General features: G+C 33.3%; 1 protein-coding gene across 24 annotated transcripts in view; it reads left to right on the top strand.

The window, feature by feature from the left end:
• Positions 1-27319, top strand: part of ADGRL3 (adhesion G protein-coupled receptor L3) — a 755368-nt gene that overhangs the window by 354915 nt on the left and 373134 nt on the right. For all 24 annotated transcript variants that reach the window (XM_036021098.1, XM_036021052.1, XM_036021045.1 and 21 more), the window contains one exon: positions 3390-3603. In XM_036021098.1, coding sequence (XP_035876991.1) covers positions 3390-3603 — 214 coding nt within the window. The remainder of the gene's footprint in view (positions 1-3389; positions 3604-27319) is intronic.

Here is a 27319-nt window from a genome sequence, read left to right on the forward strand (position 1 = left end):
CTCAGTTGTCCAAAGGAAGGCTTTCTGGTGGTTGGAGAATCAGCTGCCAAGGTGCCTCACTCACCTGCCTTACAAGTTCATGGTGGCTTTCAGGAGAGGACTCAAGGCTTTGTGCTTGGATCTTGCCATGGGGTTTGAGTATTTTGAAGATGCAATGACTTGCTTTGTGCAGAGTGTGTGATCCAAGAGAGATGCTGAAGCTGCAATACCTTGTTAATGAACTAGTCTGGGAAATCATGCACTCTCACTTCTAAATACCATATGCATTAGAAGAGAATCACTACATAAAGGCCGCATTCAAGGGGAAAGGGAGTACAAATGGTCCTCCAAGTCCTACCCAAGAACTGTGAACATATTTTAAAACTGCCTAATGGGCCTCCTTAATAAAAGCCATCTCCTTCCTAGGTATCTTATCTTCTACTTTGCTTTTAAGTACTAATTTATAATCCTCAAATTTATAAAACCTTTTTTCTGAGTCACTGACCTGTATTTAACTTATGTCCAGATTTTGTTTATGGCACTACCATCCAACCATTTGTTGGTTAGGCAAGAAACCTAGGAGTCATCCTTGTCCCCTTCTCTTTTATCCTAACATTCAATCATCAAATGATATAATTTTTGTTTATAAACAGATCAAATATGTTCTCTACCATTATTCATCTAAAGCAACCATCTTGTCTTTACTGTTCAAAATAACCTTATAATACTCATTTTCTTATTGATGCCTTTAGTCATTTCCTCTAGTAAATTTAATTTTATTTAAATATACACAATTTGGGGTAAATGAAGTGTAAAGGTAAAAATTGGAAAATAAATACAAATGTAGCCTGTTTTGCTAATGATTTTATATCATGACAAACAAACATATAATCCAAGCTACAGATTTCATTTTCTGCTAAATACAGATTAAGCTGCAGCCCTTATTTTTTGAGTGAACCCTTCAGAATGTAGAACAGTCCCATGGATAAACCAGATTTGAACAGGGCATTGATAGCTTGATATATGTAAATGTCTGATTCGCCTGTCCTGTAACTGTTTAAGTACCTTCCCCTTAAAGCAGTGGCTGGACGGTTAGCCCATTTAGTTAAAATATTTCTTTAATAGATACATAGTGCCCTTCTCTATGTTATATATAATGTTACAACCACTTCTAGTTATGCTAACTCTCTTTAATCAACACTATTAACGTGCCGAGAGAGAGAGAGAGAGAGAGAGAGAGAGAGAGAGAGAGAGAGAGAGAGAAACAAAGAACATGTTGAGTGGCATACAGAATGGAAATGACTACACAGCTTGAGAACGTTAAGTGACCTGCTCAGAAGTTGTGCATGGGGTCCATGGTACAGTTCTAGTTTTTCCAAAATAAATGTGGTAAAAAGTAATGTCATTCTCAATTTTGAAATAATAGGCCTGGTTTCACATATCAAATCAATATTCTCTCTAAGTTTCAAGTGAAAATATTTACAGTAATAAAATTTCTCTTTTTTACTTCCTTTTTTCTCTTCTCCCTTCATTTCCTTTCACATTTCATGCTTAATAAAAAAGCAACAAGAAAAGTCACATATATGTATTTAAATACATTTTGTAATGTATGTGAGTTAAACTGCAAATTTATAGCTATCACATAAGTATCTCTAAACTTAATTCTCTTGTATGGAAACCAACTTTATTAGGTTGTTGGCAAACAATTTAGAATTTAACTTATATGCATTTTAAAAGAAGTCTTGCTGAGTTTTTACAATTAAATATCTGACTTTCTTCCAGTAATGTACTGATTATGTTCACAGTCTTGGAGTAGGAGATTGTAAAACTTCACATGAAAATATAGATAGTTGGGTGTATAAAAATGAAATACATAAGTTCAGCAAACATCTAAAATCAACTTCGAACTAGAAAAATATTTGCCACAAATCTTTATATATTTTTTCTACAATAAGATATTTTAAAATGGAAGTATAGATGAATTTAAGCAAGCAATTCAGAGATATGAAGGGGGAATAAACATATGAAGATACTTTTATTATACAAATAAAATAGTGAAAATTAAAATAAGGATACTATATCATTCTTTGTCTAACCCTTTGAAAAAAATTAAAAGAATTGGTAGTATGTAGTTTTGAAGAGAAAAGTACTACTGGGTGAAAGTGTACATTTTTATTAAATGTTTTGACATTTAGTTGTTGTTATTTACCATTTCTGCATTTATAGAAATATATCATGAAACATATTTTGAAAATTTTATTTTTCCAAAATATTATAGCCATGGTACACAATATCTTAATACTTTTTTGCAGTGATATGAAAAAAAAGCACTGGGATATTCCTATATGTTTATCAACATGAGATCAATTAAGCAATGTTTTATATTTAAAAATAATGTAGCAATTCACCATGAGGGATTCAATATAGAAATGAAAATATTTTCATCATATATTGTTAAATTAAGTAATTAAATAAATTAAGGTGTGAAACAATATGTGTAGTGTGATATAATCTTAGCAAAATTTACTTGAGTAAAATTAAAAGAGTGGTGGGAGGAAACACCTAATGTCCATTTTTCCTTTGGAAATGTCTAATAGGAAGGTTGTCATATTGTTCACTGGTTACCTCTTGACATGTTTGAAAAGGTTTGGGGAGGGACCTAAAGGACAAATTTTTTTTCTATACACATCTCCTTTTCTTAAATAAAGAACATTCATTATTTCTACAATTAACTCACCAAGTATACAGATTACATTAATTATTACTTAAAACTATATAATTGTGTATAATTGTGTCTTAAAATTGAAACAGGCCGCTTTATTTAAGTATGCTTATAAACACAAGAACATTGTAATTTTGGGCAGTAATGGTTTCCAAAATAAAAACAAAGAACAAAATGAACACATAATACCTGAGGCTTACCTGAGAATCTTGTGCAGCAAATTGGAAATTTCTATATAATCATTACTTAACATACCAGCCAAAATTCCAGAAAATTCACAGTGCTTTTTTCCTTGTATAAAGAAAAAAAAAAAACTGTTAACAAGGTTTTTTTTTAAAGAAATAACTGTTGTTAGAATAAATAATAGCTGTGAAGTTACTGAAGTGAGAGATATTCTGTCTCTCACTTCAATTAAAAATATGAATTGCAACACCTTTCTTCCTTGGTATTGGTTTACCCCAAACACTGAGCAAGAGAACATACACACTTTTTGTTTATTAAAATTCTATCTCTCACTTACAATTTATTATGTTTATTAAAATTCTATATTTCACTCACAATTAAAATTATGAATTGCAACAGCTTTCTTCTTTAGTATTGGCTTACCCCAAACACTGGGCAAAGCAAACAGACACTTTTCTTCTTTGTAATAAAGAGGACTTACTTTCCTTTCTCCTCCTTCTCATAGCTTTCAGCCGCGCCCCAATACCGATGGCTGTGGTCCGAAGAGAGCTCTCCTGTGAGAGTTACCCCATAGAGCTGCGCTGCCCAGGAACAGATGTCATCATGATTGAAAGTGCCAACTATGGGAGGACTGATGACAAAATCTGTGACTCTGACCCTGCTCAGATGGAGAATATACGATGCTATCTGCCAGATGCCTATAAGATTATGTCTCAAAGGTATGATACTTCTAATATTCTTTTTAAAATTTATTTGCATTGTATTTTTCTGTTATCATTTATCCCCCTTATACACTCTTCCACCTCCACCCAGCCCCCCACACTCCCTGCAATCACCACAGTGTTTCCCATGTCCATGGGTTCTTTTTCCTTTAGGTGTAATCCCTCCGCATTCTAACCCTACCCCAGGGCTGTCAGCTTGCTCTCTATCCATGAGTCTGTCTCTATTTTGCTTGTTTGTCAGTGTTTATTAGATTGGACAGATGAGTGAAATCATATAGTGTTTTTCTTTCTCTGACTGGCTTATTTTATTTAGCATAATGTTCTCCTGGTTTATCCATGCTGTTGCAAATGGTAAAATTTTCTTCTCTTTTTACAGCTGAGTAGTATTTTATTATGTAAATGTACCAAATTGTTTTATCCACTCATTTACCGGTGGACACTTGGACTGCTTCCAAATCTTGGCGATTATAAATAACGCTGCAGTGAACATGGGGATAGTTATATTCTTTTGAATTAGTGTTTTGGGTTTCTTTGGATCAATTCCCAGAAGTGGAATCCTTGGGTTATAAGGTAGTTCCATTTTTAATTTTTTTGAGGTAACTCCATATCACTTCCCACAGTGGCTGTACCAATCTGCATTCCCAAAAACAGTGCAGAAGGGTTCCCCTTTCTCCACATCTTTACCAACACTTGTTTATTAATTTATTGATGATTTCCATTCTGACCTGTGTGAGGTGATAATGTGCTTTTAATTTGAATTTATTTGATGATTAGTGAGGTTGAGCACCTTTTCGTATGTCTGTTGGCCATTTGTATGTCCTCTTTGGAGAAGTGTCTGTTCAGGTCCTCTACCCATTTTAATTTGATTGTTTGTTATTTTGGTATTGAGTTTTATAAGTTCTTCATACATTTTGGATATTAACCCCTTATCAGATATATCATTGGTGATTATGTTCTCAAATCCCATGGGTTGTCTTTTTCTTTTGTTGATGGTCTCCTTTGCTGGGAAAAAAATGTTTTTCTTTGTTGTAGTCCTGTTTGTTCATTTTTTCTTTGTTTTATCATACCTGAGGAGACATATCAGAAAATTGTTGTTGTGATCAAATTCTGAGATGTTACTGCCTATGTTTTTTTTCTAGAATTTTTATGGTTTCAAGTCTAATATTTAAATCTTTAATCTATTTTGAATTGATCCTTAAATACCTGTACTTGGAAAATGGTAAGACACTGAAGAAAGAAATTGAAGAAGATTTAAATAAGTGGAAGCACACAGCGTTTTTGCAGATAGGATGAATTAACATCAGTAAAATGACCATACTACCCAAAGCAACCTGTAGATTCAATGCAATTCCTATAAAGGTATCAATGTTGTATTTTACAGAACTGGAACAAATTTTTCAAAAATTTATATGGAACCACAAAAGGTTCTGGATAGCAAGAGCAATCTTGAGAAACAAGAACAAAGTTGGAGGAATAATGCTACCTGATATCAAATTATACTATAAGGCCATAGTACTCAAAACAGCATTGCAGTGACATAAAAACAGACACATAGATCAATGGAACAGGATAGAGATCCCAGAAATAAAACTATACTATTACAGTCAATTAATACTTGACAGAGGAAGCAAGTACATACGATGGGCTAAAAATACTTTATTCAGTAAATAGTGTTGAGAAAATAGAACAGATACATGCAGAAAAATGGGACTAAACCACTTTTTTATGCCACACACAAGAATAAATTCTAATATTCTTTTCTTTGTGTATTTAACACATACTGCCAATATGTAGCTGTGTGACATATTCAGCATACATAAGAACATAGTAAGTATTGTATAATTTTAGGATAAATTGAACTAGTATTTCAATATTAGATTATCTGCCATATTACTGAAATGACAGTATTAAAATTGCAAATGCCTTTGGGAAATTATTAAAATTCATTAGGTTATTTATTCAGTTTCATGGTCTATTGTATATTCTCTAGAACTGGGTTCATTAGATGAGAAACTAAATTTATTTTTTATGGTTACTAAAGCTGAATTTGATAATTTTCTCTAGAAGTTACAGAAAAATTACCTTAATGCTAACAATTATTTTCTATCAGCATAGGAAGAAGATTATAAAAATTAAATTAACAAGCAATTTTTATAACCTCTAATCAAAATACAGTAAAAATTTTGATTAAAGATTGGACTTGGAAACAATGAAAAAAGTTATTCTTTTAATAATTAATATAGTTAATTCATTTAATACATTTAAGCTTTCTAAATGTTGCCATATTAAAACAGTATAAATTAAGGTACTGTATAATATCACTGGATGAGGAAAAGAAAATCTTCAACTCTAAAGAGACTGGTCAATAGTGATAGATAATACAGAATATTTAAACTATATTAATTTTTGATAAATTTACTAAGCATTGCATTTGTATTTACTATTATTGTGACTCCTCAGAAATCAGAGAGGAAGTCATTCATCTAATATAAGCCTTCTTGCTATTCGAGCACTTGGTCACAGTGATTTTTAAATTATCAACATTTTATTTAGTGAATTTGTTTTTTATTAGGATTTTTTAATTAGGCATTTCTTCTATTGTTTAAAGATTTCTTAAAATATGGGGAGAATCATAGCATATGTAAAAATATACAAATTGATGAATAAAAGTAAAAACAACAAGTCTCAAAGATTTCCTTTCTTGTGTTTAAGAAAGACCTGTCTTATTTTTAATGTTTTGTATTCTTGATATACTTAAAATTCTACATATGTTTGTATGTGATTAAGAAACTGGTAGAAGCAATATCTTATTTTTATAAATTGCTATTATATCAATTAATAAAAGAGATTATAACATGCCAGAATTTTGATAATCAAAACATGTGAGATATATTTGAAGGATAGTGGTCTCTCTGGGCAAATGTGAGGGCTTTTGTTTGTCTATTTTTAAAATATTGGCTCATGCTAAGATGAGTTTTTACAAGAAATAAGATCTTAAAGTTGTGGATACTATTTGATATTAGTTTGGTTTCATTTGGTTCTCCTTGTGTATCTTTCTCATTGTTAATATATTTGACATATATCAGCTGTGGTTACATTCTCTGCTGTTATGCCTAAAAGAAGTCTAATCATTTCATTTCATGTAGATACTGTAATGATCATTCAGGAGTAGTTTTCCATGAGTAGAAAGGGATGGGTACACTGTTTCTGTCAGACCACCAAACTTTAGAATCCATTTGGGGTGTAGATCAAGGAGGAGTTCTGCTTTCCTGTGGTTAGGTTTTCATTTAACATGTAACAGAAGCACTAACTTCACTAGGTCTTTGATCGCAACATGATTTTCATTGAAATTGTTTTAACCTTTTCATTGATATTGTTAATGGCTCCCCAAATAAGCCCTTAATCTTATAATTAGTGTAAAAAAATCATCTGGACCTCCTGAATTACATGGGATGCAACTATAAAGTGACAAATCTGCAGAGTAAAATTGCTTTAAAGTACCCTGAGTAAATCATTTGTGGAAGCTCTCCTGGTGGTTTCTCAAGTAAGAATTGTCACTTAGCTGAAATAACTGTGGTTAATTCTCCATGGAGGCAAGTTCCTTGCTTGTATTTGGACTTGCCCAAAATAAATGCTTTTGACTCTAGGAGAGAAGAAATTGGGTTCCAAATTTTAATCCCTAAGTGTTAGAACCACCATGTCCATATTATAAGCTGCTTTAAAATGAACTTTCAGTCATGCTATTGACAAAGTGTTAAATAATGCTAACAATGACTAATTATGGTATGGACAGTTTAATGCATTTGAACTTAAATCATAGTGGCAAATATCTTTTCTAAAAGAGGTTAGGAATTGTTTCTTTCATTTATTCAGCCCGGAAATCTGATCCTGTATCAGGTTCAAAATATCTTAAGCATATCTCCAGATGGGAAGGTTATTAATAAAAAATTATTTGTGTATCCTTGCATAATCTTGTTAAAAGGCTTTGTAACTTATTTCATCCTCATAAATCAGACAAAAGTCACAGGCAAGGACAAACATGAAACACTTTTATAATATGCAGATGTTTGCATACACATTCAACAAATGCATACATAAAAGTGTATACTAATACATTAGTTAAAGGTAAAAAATTGGGGGCTTGAATCAAGAAGTATGTGGCACTTGATTTGCACATTTTCCCCTAGGGGAAGTATGCAGTGTGATACCTGCTCCACAGAAGCCAGTTTTCCACTGCTGTTCTGATTGCACCTCCTATTCTCAAATCCAAGTGCGTCCTCTTGCCTTCCTGCCCCACAGCCTACAGATTTCCTGGGCGTTAGTGGTTTAACATGATCCCACAAGAAGACTTGTTCAGCTGCCAGAACACATGTATTTCTCTTTCTCAGAACTTCTAATCTCACTCATTATCATCTGAATTCATCTTTATTGCATCTAAATACTTATAACCTATATTATCACATTTTAGACAGTTGCCTTGTCTAAAGTAAACTGTAGGCTTCTAGAGGCCAGGCATTCTGTTTATCTTATCTAAAAATAACTTTTGATGTGTAATGGTGTATAAATGAATGAAAAAATATACTCTCCAATGTTTTCACTTAAAAACTTTCTTAACTCTATTAACTGAGTGATTTTATTTCTTTTTATTTTATATTTAAACACCTCAGAAAGTTTAAAAAATAGTTCACATAACATTGCAATCTAAAGGTGAACATGGCTGTTGGCAACTGGTAACTGCAGAAATTTTGCACTATGAATTAAACTGAGGTTTTAATGTTTTCCTCAGGTATTAATAGAAATATTTCCATTTTTAACTTCACCAACACTTGAGAGTCAATAATAATGTAGTGTACCATGGCAGTTACTCTGGAGTTTGGTGAATAAATAAGTCAGACATTGTTCCTGCCTCTAAAACTATTGTTTTCTGGAGCAGATAAATAACAAACAACTATATCATTAGCCCACTATTTTATTTTATCTCATTTACATTTATTGAAGGGTTAAAAAAAAAAAGACAGAAAGAATACTCTTTCAGCTATGTGTTTGGAAATGTTTGTGGAGATGTAGTGAGGTGGTTTTTAAAGCATGACAGCATTAGTGGAACCAAAAGAGATGAAGGTGGTGTTAGATATATGAGTGGATTATCAACAAAAAGCATACAAGACAACAGCTTCCCTTCAGTTACCCTTCATCAGACCTTTTCCATCATGGCTACACAAGCTTTTTGGTGCTCTGCTGGGCACTGTTTAATCTCTCGAAGGCCTCGTTCTAACATGCCACTGCTTGAAGCCATTCCCCACCCTTCCCACTGGCCCCAAGCCCACCTCCCCCCAAGAGATCTGTTGCACATGCTCTTAAAAAACCTTGATAATTAGCTTATGCTACTATCCCCTTGCCAATAAAAACTCTTTTGAAGTCCCTCTTAAAAACAGGACAAAAACTTTGTTTAAGTGTGGGAAGTTTAAATATCATATATTATGATACCTTATAGCATCTTTTGATGACTCATATTTTAAATATGTGATATAACAGTCTTACTTTACATAGAATTGCATATATCTTTCAAATTAAAAAGGCATTTGTGAATTCATATGTAAATATGCATATGAGTACAACAGGAACATTGTGCATATCATAAGTGTACATCTCAATGATTTTCACAAAGCTCTTCCGACTAACACCCAGATGAGGACACGAAACATTAACAGCACTGCAGACACTGCACCTTATGCCCTGTACCAGCAATATACCCACCTTCCCCCAAATTGCTCCATTCTGACTTTCAACACCCTAAATTAGTTTTGCCCATTTTGTAAATTAAGTAAATGGATTCATGTAGTACATGTTTTTTTGTGTGTGTGTTGGACTTTCTTCATTCAATGCATTCATTTTTTTTATTTAACTTTATTGAAACCTTTTTATATACCACAGAGTTCACCCATATCCTGTGTATAATGATATTTTTAGTAAATTTATTAATGGTGCAGTCATCTCCATAAATCAACTTTAAAGAATTCCATCACCATCGTGAGATCCTGCACGCCCATTGTTGTGAAACTCCATTGCCTTTCTCATCCCGTGTGATGACTAATCTGTTTTCTGTCTATATGACCATCCTCAGTGCATTATTTATTTCTTAAGCTAAAAAATAAGTATTTGAAATCAAGTTAAATTTAGTGGGTTTTTGGGGGGGAATATCAAGGAAATATTACCAGTTATTTCTAGAGGCATGGAGATAAATACAGGGTAGGGCAAAAGTGTGCTTACAGTTTATTGTATGGAAAGTGATATAATAATTAATAAATATTTATACAAGAAGAAACTCTGTGTTTCATGAGCTCAGAACTATAAGCGTACTTTTGTCCCACCCTGTGTGTTGCTTACATTTTGAATTAGGCATTTTTAAAAATATCATCTTTATAGAGTTCCCTATCAAAAAAGGTGCTAAATGTATAACATTGGAGTATTTTAGCAATATCACATTTTCTTCTGTCATAGTCACATCAGGGACATGCAAAAAAAAGAGGGACAGGGAAAATCATTTCTCACATTTTTGAAAAAGTTGTATTTCAGTTTATATCAGTACCACTGCAGGGGATTTTACTGCTTACAAAAGATCATGGTTTCTGTTGTATTCATTCCTGGTGAAGTTAAGAAGTCTTTCTTTCTTTTTTTTTTTTTTTTAATACTTTTTTAGAAGTCTTTCAATAGCTGTAGAAGAAGAAATGCCACTGGCAATTTTTGTATGTACATAGCTGAGTGAATGTTCTGCAATAACTGTGTGTATGTATACATGAGTTTTTCAATGTGAGTATTCTCCTTTGCTCCTTTGACAGATTCATTACATTGTCTTATATTTCTCTTATGAATTTTAACAGATCAAAAACAATTTCTCATATCAGGGACTTTTCCATTTAATTCATGTTCTTTGCAGTGAAAAAGAACAGATAGACACAGAAACTATAATCCATAACTCAGTGCCTTAAGGATTACTGCTGTGTGCATGTTTATTTAAAAAAAGGATTGGGGGTGGGATGAGAGAAGGAAGGATAGTAACTCCCATTCCCAAAGCCTGAATATAGAGAGTATGGAAAAACAGGACAATTTCCATCTGGAGAGCATTCATTTCTTCTCCTCTAATATTTTGGCTCATTGGAATTCTGAGACTGCATTTTGATACTATCCTGTTAAAATGCATCCTAGACCTTGTTGTTATTAATGTAATTTTGAATAAAATTATGTTATATATGTGTAATACGTTTTTAAAGATTTGATTTATTTATTTTTAGACAGAAGGGAAGGGAGGGAGAAAGAGAGGGAGAGAAACATCAGTGTGTGGTTGCCTCCACACACCCCCCCACTGGCGACATGGCCTGCAACCCAAGCATGTGTCCTGACTGGGAATCAAACCAGCAACCCTTCAGTTCACAGGCTGGTGCCCAATCCATTCAGCCACACCAACCAGGGCTATATGTGTAATTTTAAAGTTAAAAAATTAGTAAATGATTCAAATATTTCAAACATAGTTGTGGGTAAATGCTAGATTTTGTTGGGGTCTCTCATGGACTATGGGAAGTATTCACCCTTTGTGCAGCTGCTCTTTAATCTTCTTTTACAGAAACTCAGAATCCCAACATCCTCTCCATGAATTTGCTATTTGAAGGTCCAGATTATTTTCATAACAATATTGCCATATTCTTTGCCTTTTTCACTGTATCAGTTACGGGCACTGATGGTGTAAAAGCAATGGTGGGTAAAATTGTCGGCACCTCAGCTGGTATCAAGGCAGTAGCAACAATGTAGTTTAAATTTTTTTCTCATGTTTAATTTCTAAGATAGTAAATACCAATCAATATAACTCACATGAATGGATAGTCTTTTGGAATCTTAATTTCATAAGACAAGGTAGGAGATTTGATGTTTTTACAAATACAGTTATTTTTTTTTATTTCTTTTATTGGCTGAAATCAGTCAGTTATATTTTGTTCTTGTTATTTTTACAGTGCATAATACTCACTCTGTTTTAAATCAATCTTGTCTTTTTGTATGAGTGAATTATTTTTAAGAGAAAACTATCTGTATGTTTTATATTAGTCCCTATTAATATACAGAGCCTAATGAGAATTAGAACATAGGAATCAGAAAATTAGTGCCATTTTCTGTTCAGACATCCATATGCTTAATCTCCCATAAAATTATAAAAATCTTCTTAAAATTAAAACTGAAAATAACTAAAACAACAGAAACTTAGATCATTTCTTTTTAAATGATGTATACTGCATAGATTAATAGCATTGGGCAGGGTGTTGGGGGCTGCCATGATATAATTCTAAAACACAAAAGTGCTGGAGGAAGTAAATTTATAAGTAGATATACTGGAAAAAATGTTTTTCATTTTATAGGGTCATTGATTTTAATTTTTTTCTTTTTATGTTTTAAGTTAATACTGTAAAGACAGAGTTTGGGAAGTTTGGGGCTGCTGTTTCCTGGTATTCTTTAAATTTTCTGAGTTCTTATTAGTTTATCAGTGTTATTGATAACTCCAGTGAATTTAGCCATTAGTAAATGGATTGTCAAGCAAACTAAACAAAATAGACCTAAAAGGGATTTAAATGCCTGTAGAATTAGTCTGATAGGTTTAACTGGGATTTTTGTTGATCAACATTTGATTTATAAAACATACAAATCCTTTTTTTATTTACTTACAACAAATGATCACCATAGTTGTTTTTCCACCTCTGTCTTTTTCAATAACTTTACATTCTGTGGTCAGTCTGCAGTACTTGACATCTTGTGGGAAGTGCTTATAAGATATTGAGAAATATAAACAGTTTTTGAAATTTAAAGGATACTAGATGAAAATACTTAAGCTAATTACCTTGAGTATAGCTTAAAATCTGGTGGGAAAGAACTAAATAGATTATGAACATAAATTCTGTCGCTGTTTAGTTATATATCGCTGGACTCTGGAGGAAAATAAATTATAATAATATTTAACAGACATTCAGAATAAATGCCTCAGTTTCTCTATCATTACCATGACTTTAAAGATTTCTGGGGCTGTGGGAAAGCAGGTCTCAAAGCATTTTTACTGCCTTTCATTTTCATTTTATTGATGAAAAGAGACTAAGTTACATGAAGTTTAAGAAATTTACCTCAGATTACTCACTCACTGCTATGCGATAGCACTAACATGCCTGCTCTCTTTAGGTACAAAGTCTATGTTGATTTTAGTTTATTTTTACTGTGGTTATTTTTTTGACACTAAGAGTAATTTTTGTTACAGGTAAAGTCTTTATTTAAGTCATCCGAAAAATGAAGTAAAAGATTCATATCCATCCACATTTTATATAATTCAATGTGTTGGTTAAACAAGAGCAATTTCATTTTTTTTCCTTTTTGGTTTACTGAATTTTATATCTAATAACACCTGCACAAAATGCCTTGAGGTGGTTGATAGTAAGAAGACATTGAAGTTGGGATCTAGAGGTGGAAAAAGGCAAGTGTTGCGCCCTCTTAGACCAGAAGGCTAGAGAGGTGGCTGGCTAAAGGAGTTGAGCCAGGTGGGCCTGGAGAGGCCCCATCCTCCCAAAGGGGCAGCACCTCCAGCTTCAACTGGCTGCTGCTTGGAGGGAACAAAAATGTCCGGGGTTGCTGGATCTAATTTCTCCAAGAGTGGCAGGAAATGAAGATGTTTTGATTTTTAAATATCAGAAACAGTGTTTTAGAAAACTCAGGTTTGAATCTGAGACATTAGAAACCAGGTGGTGGTTTTCCTTAGACAAGCAGGGAGAGCCAAGGCTGGGGATGATGTAGGACCAGGGTTGTCAGATGCTTGTGCCTTGATCTTGGCTGGTTACCAGGTGCGTGCAGTTAGTTAACATTTCATGGGACCATGAAACCAAGCCTATGGAACTGATCAATACAGCCATTTAGCTTTATCTTCAGGAAAGTGTCCTGTCTTTGCCTTCAGATTATTGAGGCAGCTTCCCATTAGCTGGAGTTTTCATATCCAAGATATAATGTTCTTAAATTAATAGGAAGCATATTCAGTTGTTATTATTAATAATACTTGTCAACATTTATTGTATGTTTTTTATTTGCAATCTGCTCAAGTAAAGAATTTACCTTTCATTACTTTATTTAATCCTCCCCATAGCACTAAGAAAATACATTTTGTTATTACTTACATTGTGCCAATGGGATCATTAAAGCACTTAGAAATTTACTTGCTGAGTCTTTTAACCCAACACATGACTTATTTGAGAGATTTGGGGCTTTGAGTACTGTAGCAAGGCTAAGTAAATGATGATGTTTTAAGAGTAGTTAAAAACTGCATCCGATTATGACCATGATGGTGAGAAAAGACATTCATTTCCTCTCATGAAAAAACATTTAATCAAATACCAAATTTATTTGGCTCAGGTTTTATCAATATTCAATTATAGCCATGCACAAATTTTATCATTGAATTTTTTGATAAAAACAATTTAATATCACTGTGGATCTGAAACTCTCTATCCTCTAAACCCCTTTTTTATTTGAATCAATTATGTTTATAAAGTGTTCTTGGATAATGTAATAATTCTTAGAAAAAACAAGCCTTGATAGGAAAGAGCTGATTATATTACTAAATATTTCCAGCTATAACTATATGTTAGCAATATTTATTGAGAACCTATGAGCCAGACAATATTCCAAGCCCTTTAATTGAATTAACTCATCTAATCCCTCCCTCACTCCCGTGAAGTGGACACTGTTGTCATCCTTACTTCACTGAAGGGGAACTAAAGAAAGTTTAAGTAACACAGTGATTGGGAAAGCTGCAGTTTTAACCTAGTCAGCCCAGTTCCAAAATCCACGATAACTACTTCAATCTGTTGCCTTGTGAGCTGTGTCTAAAATGAGTACTGGTTTTAATAAATAGGACTGACCTACAAAACAAGTATGAACCAGTCACTGTTACTGAAAAGAATTTGCATGTATGTGCGTGTGCCTGTGTGTTCACCTTCATACATATGAATTAGTGGTTGCTTATTATTTCTACATACACATTTGAGGACATGGCATGGGGATTATTAAATTATCCAGTATTTATTTTCTGCCTTAGAATAAGTTTTCTGGCAATAACACTCAAACACTTGTGGTAAAATTGTTTTGTAAAATTAGATATTTAGTTTATTACATGTTTAGCAGGGCTATATGTAAATTATATTTACTTGTAATCAGGTTTACCAAATAGTAAAAGCACAATATGTTTTTTCATTCACATTGGCTCATTTCAATATATATGCATGGGTGTTTTGGCTTGAAAGACTTGAGGCCTTTCCAAAAATGCTAACATTCATAGCTATTAGTACTATCAGTCATATGAAAATAAACATTTGGAGCTCTTTCTCAGACTTGTTAGTGTATTGAGGAAATAATACTTGGAAGAGAATATCAAATCCACTGGGATGCTGCAATATAAAAAAAGGAAATAGACTTCAAAGGCAATGAGGACAAGGAGAAGAGATGCTTGTTTCAGAAAGAAGAAACTAGATGGTTATGGGTTTGAAGGTGAGTAGATGATAATTAAATGGAATAGAACTTTTTCAGTTAACATTCTTCATACTGATAAATTACTCAGACACTGATGTTTCCAAATCAGAGAAGTTTTCTGTCATTATTTTTTCAAACAAGTTTTCAATTTTTGCCTTTTCTCTTCTGCTCTGGCACCCCTATGATGTGAATGTTGGTATGCTTCAAGCAGAGACTCCTTGTACTACCCTCATTTTTTGGATTCTTTTCTATTCTTAGTCTTTTGTTAGGTTGTTTGTTTGTTTGTTTGTTTGTTTTTGCTTCCTTACATTCCAAATTGCTAATTTGATTCTTGGCTTCATCCACTCTGCTGTTGATTCTATGTAAATTGTTCTTTATTTTAATTAGTGTATCCTTTATTTCTGACTGGATCTTTTTTATACTGTTGAGGTTCTAAGTTCCTTGAGCATCCTTATAACCAGTGTTTTAAACTCTACATCTAGTAGCTTGCTGGTCTCCATTTTGTTTAGTTCTCTGTTGTAACATTATAAAAATGTTACAATTATAACAATAAATATTATGTGTCTGTCACTTTCACTGAAAGTGATAGAAGTGGAAAAACATAAATTCATAGAAGCAGCACAAACCCACATGAGTATTAGAATGCAGTATAAGCCTCATACACAACCATAGAAAAATGTGTCTCAGTTTAGGCACATGTTATGTACCTAAAATTTTATACATTTGTACATGTAAATAAAAATCTACTCTTGATACTATGCAGCAGAATACATATGTGATGGCAGTTGCTGAATTATAAAAGGATGTGAGCAAAAAACAAAAAGAAATTGCAACATAAATCTTATACCTAGATTCTTTCAGTCTGTTGTGCTAGTTTCTTGTGGGAAATAATTGAAGAACATGTTGTTTTGATGCTTAAAACATGTACTCAATGTATCCTTAGAGATGCAACTTTGAAATTACTGTGCCGGTAATGTGGGGATACCTTTGTGTACACACACACATACACTCATATATACAAATAAATGGACACATGCCTCTGAGGCATAAATGTATAGGTATCTATAATGTGTATTTCTGGATGCAGATTATTTTCATGAAAAAATGATATATTTTTCCTGGAAACAGACAGTTACATTGTTACCTAATGGTTCAATATTTCAGAGGCTATAATTTTTCTCTCATTTGTTAAGAAGTAGAGGAATATGTTTCTTATTGATTTATTTACTTAAAAATGTGTGTTAAGAAGATAGAACAGACATAATTATTTTATTTTACTGTTGTAAATACTGATGCTTAAACAGGTAGAATGATTAAGTAAGGTTAAATATGACTCTGACTTTATTTTAAATTTAACTATATAAATCTATTTTCATCGCTAGTTTATTTGGAAGGCAGAATAACTGGCATGTATTATTATGGGATAAAAGTATACCTTTCACTTATTGGCAAGATTTAAAAAGAAACTTAGTTTAAAATGTTGGACTTTACAATTAAAAAATTGTTAGAAGAGGACACAAATTGGAAATGGGATAGTCAACAGTTGTGTGAAGACTTTTTAAAGAAATAAATGTCTCTTGGAGCTTCAACATTATATTAATTTTAGGAAGATGCTTAGAAGTCACCCCCTACTCTTCAAATACTTATGCCTCATCTTGTAGGTTGAGAATATGCTTTGAAATCTTTGCAGCAGACTTTGGTTTGAAATTAAAGCCATGTGCCCTAGGCACATTGGCACCGAGCAATATGGAAGGCTCTGATGTCAATACAAAAATCTGTTTCCCATATGTATAGTCCTACAGTGCTAAAGTGATCATTATTATTATGACTAGAAACATATATTTTTATATTATCTTTTATTGTTGAATAAGGGGCACGTTTCTGGGTTTTGATATTGTTTTCCTATTAAAAAATAAAAGTGCGTGTAAAGAATTCTTGTCTTAGAAAGAATCTCTCTCCATGAGGTCTTTAGCAATATATCAGCTTCATATTCTAAAGAAATAGTTTATGATGATACAGATTGGTAATTTTTCCTCTCTACTTATTATTATTATTTTATGACTTTTTGGTGAAGACATTGAGTTGTGGCGAAATCCTTATATCATATGCAGTTCACCTACAAAACCAGGAAGTGTTGCTGCTGCTGCCGCTGCTGCCGCCATTCTGGGGGTGGGGCTTTCACTTCTTTAAGTTCCCAGACTTCAGGCCTCATTTAAGTAAGATGCATCAGACAGTGATCTTTGTAGACTTTTGAGGAGACGGATGTAGAGATTTTTAGAGAAGGAGGTTATCAGGTCACTTGATTCTGCCAATATTGTTGAAAACATCTTGATAGATCACATAAGGAACAGTTACCTACCCACTGTTTATATTAGTAATTAACAGAATTTTAGGAGAGATTATAGGCAATGTCATCACTCTAGCATTGCCCTCTTAATGAGATAACCAACACAGTGGGGAACAAGCTGCATTTTTAAATTTAAGCAGGCTAAACTGTGGGAGAGAAACTATTCAGAATCAGAGGGAAGGGGTTTCAATACAAAGTTTGTTACTGGTGAAAGTGGTAAGAAGCATTTTTGTAAGGAAATGCCTGTTGGACAATGTAGTCTCAGCTTTTAGAAGACTTCAGGGCTCTTCGCATATATTTTGTTGCTATGTGTTTTCTAGTGCAGCCAGATACTTGTTGGCTTAGAGACCACAAAGCCTAGAAGAATCAGAATTCTCCTTTACTAGTAAAGACCCTCCTCCATAAGACTAGAACTATAATTATTTAAGTAGACGTTTTATATATACACACAGGTTTGGGAATAAAGACAGCTCTCAGCACTCAGAAGATGTTCAGAAAGAAACATTGAACAAGGAACAACAGCATTGTTTTGGTTCCTCCCTTTTTCTCTGACATCTGCCATTCAGTTTAAGGTTACCAGTGGCTAAAAATGTTCCCAATACCAAGCAAATCATACACTTAAATGAGATAAGAATGTTCACCAAAGGTAAACCTCTATGTTCTTGAGATAAAACAAGGTAAAGAGATGATGGGAGGATAAGACAAAACTATCCATCCACTATTCCAAAGGTAATTCCGCATTTTATATGGAATTCAGAAAATGGTTTGCACTTTTCTAGAAATGGCAATGCCACTTACAAAGAATCGCAGAATCCCAGAAGTCTCTGCAGTACCACTTCCCTCCATGTAAACCAAACATGATAAATTGAAGAAGACAAAAGTCTCCACAAGGTGGTGTTTCAATTTTGAAATAGAGAAACTAACCCAGACCAGGTGGCTCATTGGTTGGAGCATCTTCCCATACACTGCAAGTTTGCAGGTTCGATTCCTGATTAGGGCATATACCGGGGTTGTTGGTTCAATTTCTGGTTGGGGCGTGTATGGGAGGCTACTGATCGATGTTCCCCTCTCTTCCCCCATACCCCTAAAATCAATATGCAATCAACATATCCTCAGATGAGGTTTAAAAAAACATAGTGCGTTTCTCTATTTAAGTCTCACAGTTCTTAGAGCACTGGACAACCAATGATCTGATGGAGATCCTGCATAAAAGGACAAATATTTGGTACTGACTAAATTTGAATCCAGATATTAGCTTTGTTACAAGTTTTGTATCTAAAGCCTTTGTGGATTCTTACTCTCTTTTCATCACTGGTCTGTCGAGAGTAATAGTGAAGGCCTGGGCTGGTGGTCTTTCCTGGGTGTGTCCTGGGGCTTCTGACGTGAGACCTGGATGCTTCCTTAAAGTTAACATCTGCCCTTCAGTCCTGGGTGCTGTGGTCAAGCTAATGAAAGAAACTGCATGTGGGAACAGTGACCAAGCCTCATACTAACTGACACTTTTAAAATTAATTTTAAACTTTGTAATCAATGGTATTTTTGCTCTGAAATAAAATGTTCATAAAAGAAAAAAAAAGAGGTGCCATCGCATTTTGCTCCTGGAATGAAATTTGTGAATCTCATGCTGAGATTTAAAAAAAAAATGTTTAAAATTGTACATTATGATTTGCAAAAATGTCTTAAAATAATCTAAAATTTCAAATGAACCTTTCCTTTCCTCTAGTCCAAATTACACTTTTAAAATTCAATAAAACAATTATATATGTTCCACTATAAAAGTAATTGCTATAGTTTTTACAGAAAATTAACATATCTTGTTTATTAACATAATACTAAATGAACCATTGTTAGGTATTGCATAGTAAATGATATAATTCTTTTTAACTGAAAATATACATGTGTGTATGTGTGCACATATATATATTGCTTTTAACAGTAACCAAATACATGAAGGCTATTAATCTGCAAAAAGAAAAATAGAAAACTTATAGGAAGAAACTGCCTTGCACTAAAGTGGACATCAAAGGTTTGCTATTCCGGTTTTTGCAACCTTTGAAGTTGTATTATGATGACTTTCACTTCCACGGAAAATGAGGAAGTATTTTTCACACAATTTGGATTTTCCAAAAGTAAATAATCTTTTCCACTTTTTGAGCAAAGATTGTTAATTTTGTGAGAGCTTGATGTTTTATAAGAAATGTCAATAACAAATGTGTGTCTGCAAGAAAACTAAATAGCTAATGTGATGCTGTTTCCTAGAAGCATCTGGCAACTCCACTTGAGTCGATCATAATAAGTTTCAAGAATATGCACTCTCAGTCATTCCTATTCTACATAAACACTGAAATACAAGTAGTTCTGCTTATAGTCTAAGGACACGATTAAATTATGGGTAGCTCAAGATTCTTGGTTTCAAACTAAATGTATGAGAAAAACCAAAGGCTGTTGGTTTTATTTTGCCAATAAAATTACTTTGATACAAAACATTCATGTTTTACTTTTCAAATATCAAAAAAATATCCAGAGTTTCTCTACTACAGTAGGCCATTCTTAAAAGCTTATGTATGTGAATTGAGTATTGAAAGCTGATGCTGAGCAAGTCCAGGCTTGAGAGTATGAGCAGACTCGGATTAACCATAAACATAAGCTCCTGCTGAAGATGATTCCATATACACTATTTTGCCAGGAATTATAAATCCCTACTGTCTGTCATAGGAAAATGGATGCCCAAAACAGGTAAGGAGATGTTATCTGTAAGGCCTACAAAGCTGACCGATTTCCCTCCATTGCGCACCTGCAGCCAGCCCTTTGGGTCTTGTCTCCTTGTACTTCCAGTCTTGCCCCTTCTTACCCAGCCGCCTTGGTGTCCTTCAACATGAGAGACACACACCATCTAACAATGTCATTAATTCCTCCATTGATCAAGTTAACAGCATAAGCATTGTTCCCATTAACTTACAGAGAAATGCTGTAGATGATTTCATAAGGATATACCAAAAAAAGTGAAAAAAAACTTCTAATAACTGGAGGGCAAAAAAATTCAAAGCTATCAAACAATATGGAGGCAACTATTAGAATTGCAAAAGGAAACAGTGTCTTGCAAACACATTCAATCGATGTGTGTGTATGTATATATTTATTGAAATACAAAGATAAGCTGTGGTGGCTTTAGGGTAGATAGATAGAACTCTGTTGAAGTGAATATATGTGAACAGTGTTTGCTCTATTGGAGTGCTAGCCATATACAGATTTTTTATTATTAAAGAGAAATTAAAAGTTGAATTTTTATGAAAATCCCCTAAATTCTAAAGTTTGGTTATCTTCAAAAATACACTGTGTGGATTGAACAGATATACCTGAAAAAGGTTTTTAGCTTGTACTTCATTGGTATCTACTAGTGGCCAAAGGGACTCAAGTATGAATTATCATGATGCTGATTGCTTCAAGGTAATGAGTGGGGCTCTATTTCATGTTTTACTAAAATTTATTTTAATCACCCAGAAATTTTAATTAGAATAAACAGTCTCCAATTAAGAAAGGACAATATCAAAGTTTGTTTCAGCATGTACTTTAAAAATCGTAGCATATACTGTGTTGCAAGGCTATTTGGGTTGAGGTTTTGAAAGGAGAGGTTAAAGATCTTCAGGTTATAAAACTTTCTAACACAATGTGAAATTATTATGTCAGAATGGTTTTTTTTGTAATTAAATTTAGTCAGAACCACATAGTGAAATAATAAATTATTATAGGCTTATTAGAAATTGCTTTTCCTCAGACATGATGTCATTAGAAATGCTATACCTTCACTTAATAGTAATTTGAGATGTTGCTTAATTAAGTCAGATGAGGCAGGGACACTTTGTCATTGACTTTCATAGTTGAAAAAATATAGAAATGTAACTTTGTAAAATTCCAAATATAACTTCATTATTTGGGGCCAAACATCTCAAATTTGTTACTTTGTTATTCTTTTACTAATTTGGCTGTTTTGCTGTCCTTTTTACCTATTCAACTATATGTGTACAGGAAAGAATGAGTGAGGAGGAAGGGAAATTTTCATCTATGAATTTTATCTTTTTAAACGTGTCTGCTTTCCTTTTATGGGGTTAATTCTTTTATGGGAAGCATTACAAAGTCATAGGTGTGTGGAATTCACTGTACTTTTTATTTGTATTATTATTTGAGAATAGTCTAAATCACTGATATATGCAACAGCATAAAGATATGATTTAGATTAGAAATATTAGGTTGGGTAGGAAGTCTGTTTAGTTTTTTTCCATAAAAGACCCATTTTTCATTTTCATCATACCCTTATTGATTTGGATATTTTGAGGATGTTGGCTCTCCCCCCACAGTATAACATTGATTGTTCTCAATTAATGTCTCAATACGATCATTGTTAACTTCAACTGGTCTACATGACCTTGGAGCATCAGTCCAGCAAGAAATCTTTAGCACAAAACTTTGCAAACCACTTTTAACATGTTCTATCCATCACAGCACCTTCTCCATACACTGCACAAATCTTATTTTGAGTTTCAGTTGTGTTTTTATCTTTCTTGAAAATATGCCAACGATGTTGCAGACTATCTTCCATCTTCAATATTAAAACAGCTACACAAAAATTCACCAATTTTGATAAGGTTTTTAAAAAAGCACTCTGGATGACAGCTGTCATAATACAATCTAACAAAAATTGTTTCAAGTTAAGTTAAAGACAACTAAGCACTATTAGAGCCATCTTACAGAAAATTCAAACAAAATTTTTGACCAACCTGTTATAACTACGGGTATTCCTAGTGGCTTCTTATCAGCTCAATCATGTGGCAATTGTTCTTGAAAGAAGATTATCTTTTTTTTTTTTTTTTTTTTTTGGAAAACTGTTATTTCATTGACTACCATGAAGTAATTTGTGCAAATACATAATTAAAAAATCAAAGTATAGTATACCATATTGATTCTTTTTGTAAATACTATTTTGGGCTATACTCTAAAAACTATTTTAAAACCTTTATTAGGTTTCATAAAGTCATTTATGTGTAAGAATGTGTCTGTTTAATTTTCTTTGCTATTAATACTTAGTAATAGCCTAGCTCTTAAAATTAAAGAAGTAAACATGGTTCTTTTTAAAGTTAAAGAAGAAAACACCAAATATATTTGGGATTTATTTTCAAAGAATTGTTTCATGTTTAAGTGATGCTATTTAGTTCAGTTGCTCTGTATTTAGTATTTTAGGATTCTTTCTCCTGAATTTCCTTTTTCTGTTTTTATGTGCCCAATCCTGCTTATACGACCCAGCTTCACCTAATATTGTTATGCCTTGATCCTTTCCCTTAGGCATGTCCCATCTTATTTTCAAATATGTAATATTGTGATAAAAAATATATCAAATTAGGACCCTCCAGCTTCTGATCTGAATTATAAAAATGATCTGTGCATAGTTGGTTTAAATATATAGAATAAAATGTTCATAAATTATTGGTGGTTACTTTTGCTACTTTTAATAAACTTTCTCCCCGAAAGAAATTCAAATTATACAAATATACAGACAGGGTAGGACCGAATATAAATTTACAGTAGTCAGTACATGAAGCACAGAGTTTATTCTTAATTTCTTATTATTAATTATTGTATTATTTTCCATACAAACAGTGAAAGATGTGTCATATGTAGGGTGGTCTGCATTTTTGTCTAAACAGAGACACTTTTGAAATGAAAGTTGTTGGTGTTAGGAATTATGTCAAGATCGTAAGAGTATATACCAGAGAGTCCTGGACTAAGTAGAACATGGGGATGGAAGTTATCCACCAAAATGAATTATATGCTTATGAGTATTTCATGTTAAAATAAGAAGGATGATACATGTGCCCCTTATAAAAGGACCCCAGATGCAAAAACTTAACACATATTTTTATGAACTGTCTAACCTAGTTCTCTTTGAGAGCAGTGCCATGTTTTGGAACTTCATTCTGAACTTTAATGACTTCTGTGAGTAATGCATTGTTTCTTCAACTATAATGGGTTCTATTACCAAAGATTGCCCAAGGGTAGGTCAACAAGTTGTAGTTTAGAAGATATGTAATTTCAAATTTAGACATGATAGGTCACCCTCTTATATCAGGACTGATCTCTGAAGGAAATCAGGAAGGGGGAAACATTATTTTCAACCTTTGGGGAATACAGCTTAATGTTTCAGTGGTATAAATGATCTGGCAGATGAAAGGAATAACCTTAGTCTAACTATTTGAGATGTCCTCGAGAAATGATACCACTGAGACTACAGTGAGATAGTCAATCGACTAAGGCATACCATATTTTCCTTTATAGTTAGCAAGAATATAGGCAAACATTCAGATGTTCAGTTTATTCTTCTAACATGTTATCTGCTTTTCAGTGGAAAGAAAAAAGAAACAAAGATATTTTAACCATGCATCACAGAAAATTTGCACTATTACATTGAAAAGGAAAGACTTTTATTGCCTTTATGTTAGAAATTCATTTCCTAGAGGTTTAAAAAATAAATACTGATGAGATAGTGAGATGAAGAATGTTCACATATTATCAGCATTAGCAATTTGACTAAAAAGTGATGAAATTATACTTATCAAAATCTTTTAATATTGTTAGGCATAGAGTAAGTGTTCTTTTTTATTTGTTTGTGGCCCTTAAATCCATTATGTCAAAATGTCCATATGTGCAAGAATTTCTGTGTGAGGGAGAAGCTAGAGGTTCTCATAGATCAATCCAACCTGTTAGTGCCTTTGGTTCCTTCACAGAGAGACGTGTACTTCTTTCCATATACAGCCTCACAGTTGATGCTTTGGCAGGTGATTTTCTTTCATATGGTTATCCAAAAATGTAGGGTCTCTCTAACTTGTGATTCTCATTTCCCCTAAGGCTTAGGAGTCCCCTGTATTCAGGTCTCAATACAGGCAGGAAACGTGGACTAGATGCAGAAGAATGCTAAAATCTCAAAAAAAACAAAACAAAACAAACAAAAACACCAAAAACCCTGGTCTGGAATGGCCATTAGTTGTTTCTAGTGATGATCCACTGGCAAGAATGAATCACATAGCCATGCCTGATAAGGGTTGCTGCTAGTCTATAGTTTCTCCAGGTGGCTACTTCCACATTCTGTAATAAAGAAGATTCAAAATATCCAGGAAGGTAACTTGGGCCCCTGAGGTAAATGTATCTTCAGTGAATATCTTTTTTACTTTTTAAGCTAATACCATGTGCATGAGTTTGTTGATTAAATATTAATTGTATTTAAAAATTTTGTACATAAATTAATGGGAAACTATCCTAGTAATCACCAGCTAGTCCACCCTAGTGCTGTAGCATAAACCATATGTGCATTTCCTGTGCACTTAGTGCATTACCACTGAGAGAGTGGAAGTTTGACCACTTAGAGAGAATAAAAGTTGAAAATATGGGCTAGCATTTGTTTTACTTTCCTGTTGGAAAATGTTCCCACTAATTCACATGAAGAAAGAAAAAGAGTTCCTTTATTCGAGTTAAATTGAAATGCGGCCAATTTAAGCATAGAATGAGTATTTTAGAAATGAAAGCTGATACAGATATAGCTCATCACTTGGCAGCATTTTGATATCATTTTGTCTTTCAGCCATGAGGATATTGTGACTTCTATCAAGTGAAGCATTTATTGGTGGAAAGCCTCCTTGCTTCACCTCTAAAAAAGTCTCTACATGATATAGTTTATACTAAAATACTCACTAAAACTGGAAATAATAGCCAAAGACTCACCAGAGGCTAGATGGTGAAAGTAATGACAGGAATAACCATTCCTGTGTTCTGTCCTGCAAATATAGACTTTATTTATTTTATCAACAAAAATATGAGGAGACATTTAACTAGTTGCTACAGAGTTCACTTTAGATAATGACCATTTCCTTACTTTTATGGGATGGTTATTACCTCTGGTACATACAGAAACACAGCTTGAGAGAGAATTAAAAATAAAAGTATTTTCTAAAAATCCTTAAGTACAAAATCACTCTTTTTTATTATTGGGAAAATGGATTATGTTGCTGTTTACAAAAAAAAAAATGATGGATTTAGACCTTTGCAACCTAGTATGTAGAATAAAGGGCCATTTATAGATTTCACTATTCTGAGTACTGCTAAATTATTTACAGTTATTTCCGTGATGTCTGAAATGGTTCGTCTAGCCAATTTGAACACAAGATGGGCAGCCCTGCATTAGGTTTTAGTACTTGTAACTCCCAGGGCATGACTAAAAGCTGCTGCGTGTTCTTCCGGGCGAAAGTGGAGAACAAGTCCTAAAACTTCTTTAAATCTCAACACAGGAATTTATTTGTTTTGTTTTTCTTTTCTGTCATCCTATATAGCTATGTAGGATGTCTATATGCAATTGAGACACAATCCCTAACCTCATAGAGTTGCATTAATATAGCATAATTGTAAGAGGGCCATATTAGCTCTCATGATTAAATCAACACATCTTCTGCCTTACCATGGCCTTCCAGGCTCAACACCATGTGAAACACCAACTCCTGTCTGACCTCATCTCCTGCCATGTTCTCCTTGCTCACCCAAGTCTACCTGTTTGTTGCTTATGGCTCTGAATATGTTATCTTGTTATTGTTCTGTATATGGTGTGGAAAAGCTTTGATGCTGACTTAAATAAGAATATAAATTTTATTTCTCTTTTCTATTTTTCTTTTTTCAATATTTTCTACAAAGAATGGTATACTGAAGACTTATACATAAAATTCTGTGTTCTCTTGAAAACTTCCATAGTTACTTTTTAACATTGTTGTATGTTTATAAATTGGTCAAGGGTAGATATGTTACAGTAGTAGATATGATTGTAATAATAGTAGTACATTGTTAAATGAAACATGTAAACTGAGATGCAAACTGAGGAATATAGGATATATAAAAATGCAAAGTGTGATAGCAACACTGCAACTTGATACTATTGAGTGGAAGGTTCCAAATGTGAAGAGAGAGGTATGTGTTAAATTCCTAAATGGTGTGCATCAAAATTATCAGTGTGAGTTTGTTCACAATTTATTGTTTAGGATACTTTATGGATAATGAAATTTATTCCCCACATGTTCAATTTTAATGAGGTAGAAAAAAGGAGTTTTTACAAAGGAAATAAAATATCTAGAGCTCAAGAAAATATTACAAGGTAGAAAGGTACTACTGCTAACTATATTTGCAATATCACAGTCACTGTCACCAAGCAGCACAGAAGTAAAAGTTGTCACCAGTAGTCTCAAAGTCTGCCAGCATACCACTCGATAGATAAAGTACTCTCACTAATAGCATTATGCATGCTTACACTGAGAATAATCTCAAAAAATTGAATTTATCCCAAGTGGTGAACTTCAAAAGGATCTCTTTCCCAACTTTGTAGCATGCAGTTTAGAAAGTGATTGATCTTATTAAGCAACTGCTGTTGTCTGGCACGAGGCAACTGATGCTTAAGGTCACTGCTTAGTCCATGTTCCATTCATTCCTACTGCAAATACATTCACTGCAGGATGTTAGCAATGAATTGGGGGCCTGATGGCTGAAATGTAAAGACGAGGTTCTGATAGTCTCCACAAGCCCCACTAAATGTAAAGCATCTTTTAGGATAGCCATCACATATTTCTAAGAGAATTAAGGTAAATTTGTCAGGTCTAATAGACAAAGAAAATACAGGGTGCCAAGAAAGGGCATATGGCACCTGGAATAATGTTCACTTTTTTCAGTCTCTGCTTTAAACTCATCTTGTGAAAGAATTCTTCCTTGACCTCCCTGTCTAAAAAGAACAACTACACCGCCACC

The sequence above is a fragment of the Phyllostomus discolor genome, chromosome 1, assembly GCF_004126475.2.
Source record: "Phyllostomus discolor isolate MPI-MPIP mPhyDis1 chromosome 1, mPhyDis1.pri.v3, whole genome shotgun sequence".
NCBI classification, from domain to species: domain Eukaryota; kingdom Metazoa; phylum Chordata; class Mammalia; order Chiroptera; family Phyllostomidae; genus Phyllostomus; species Phyllostomus discolor.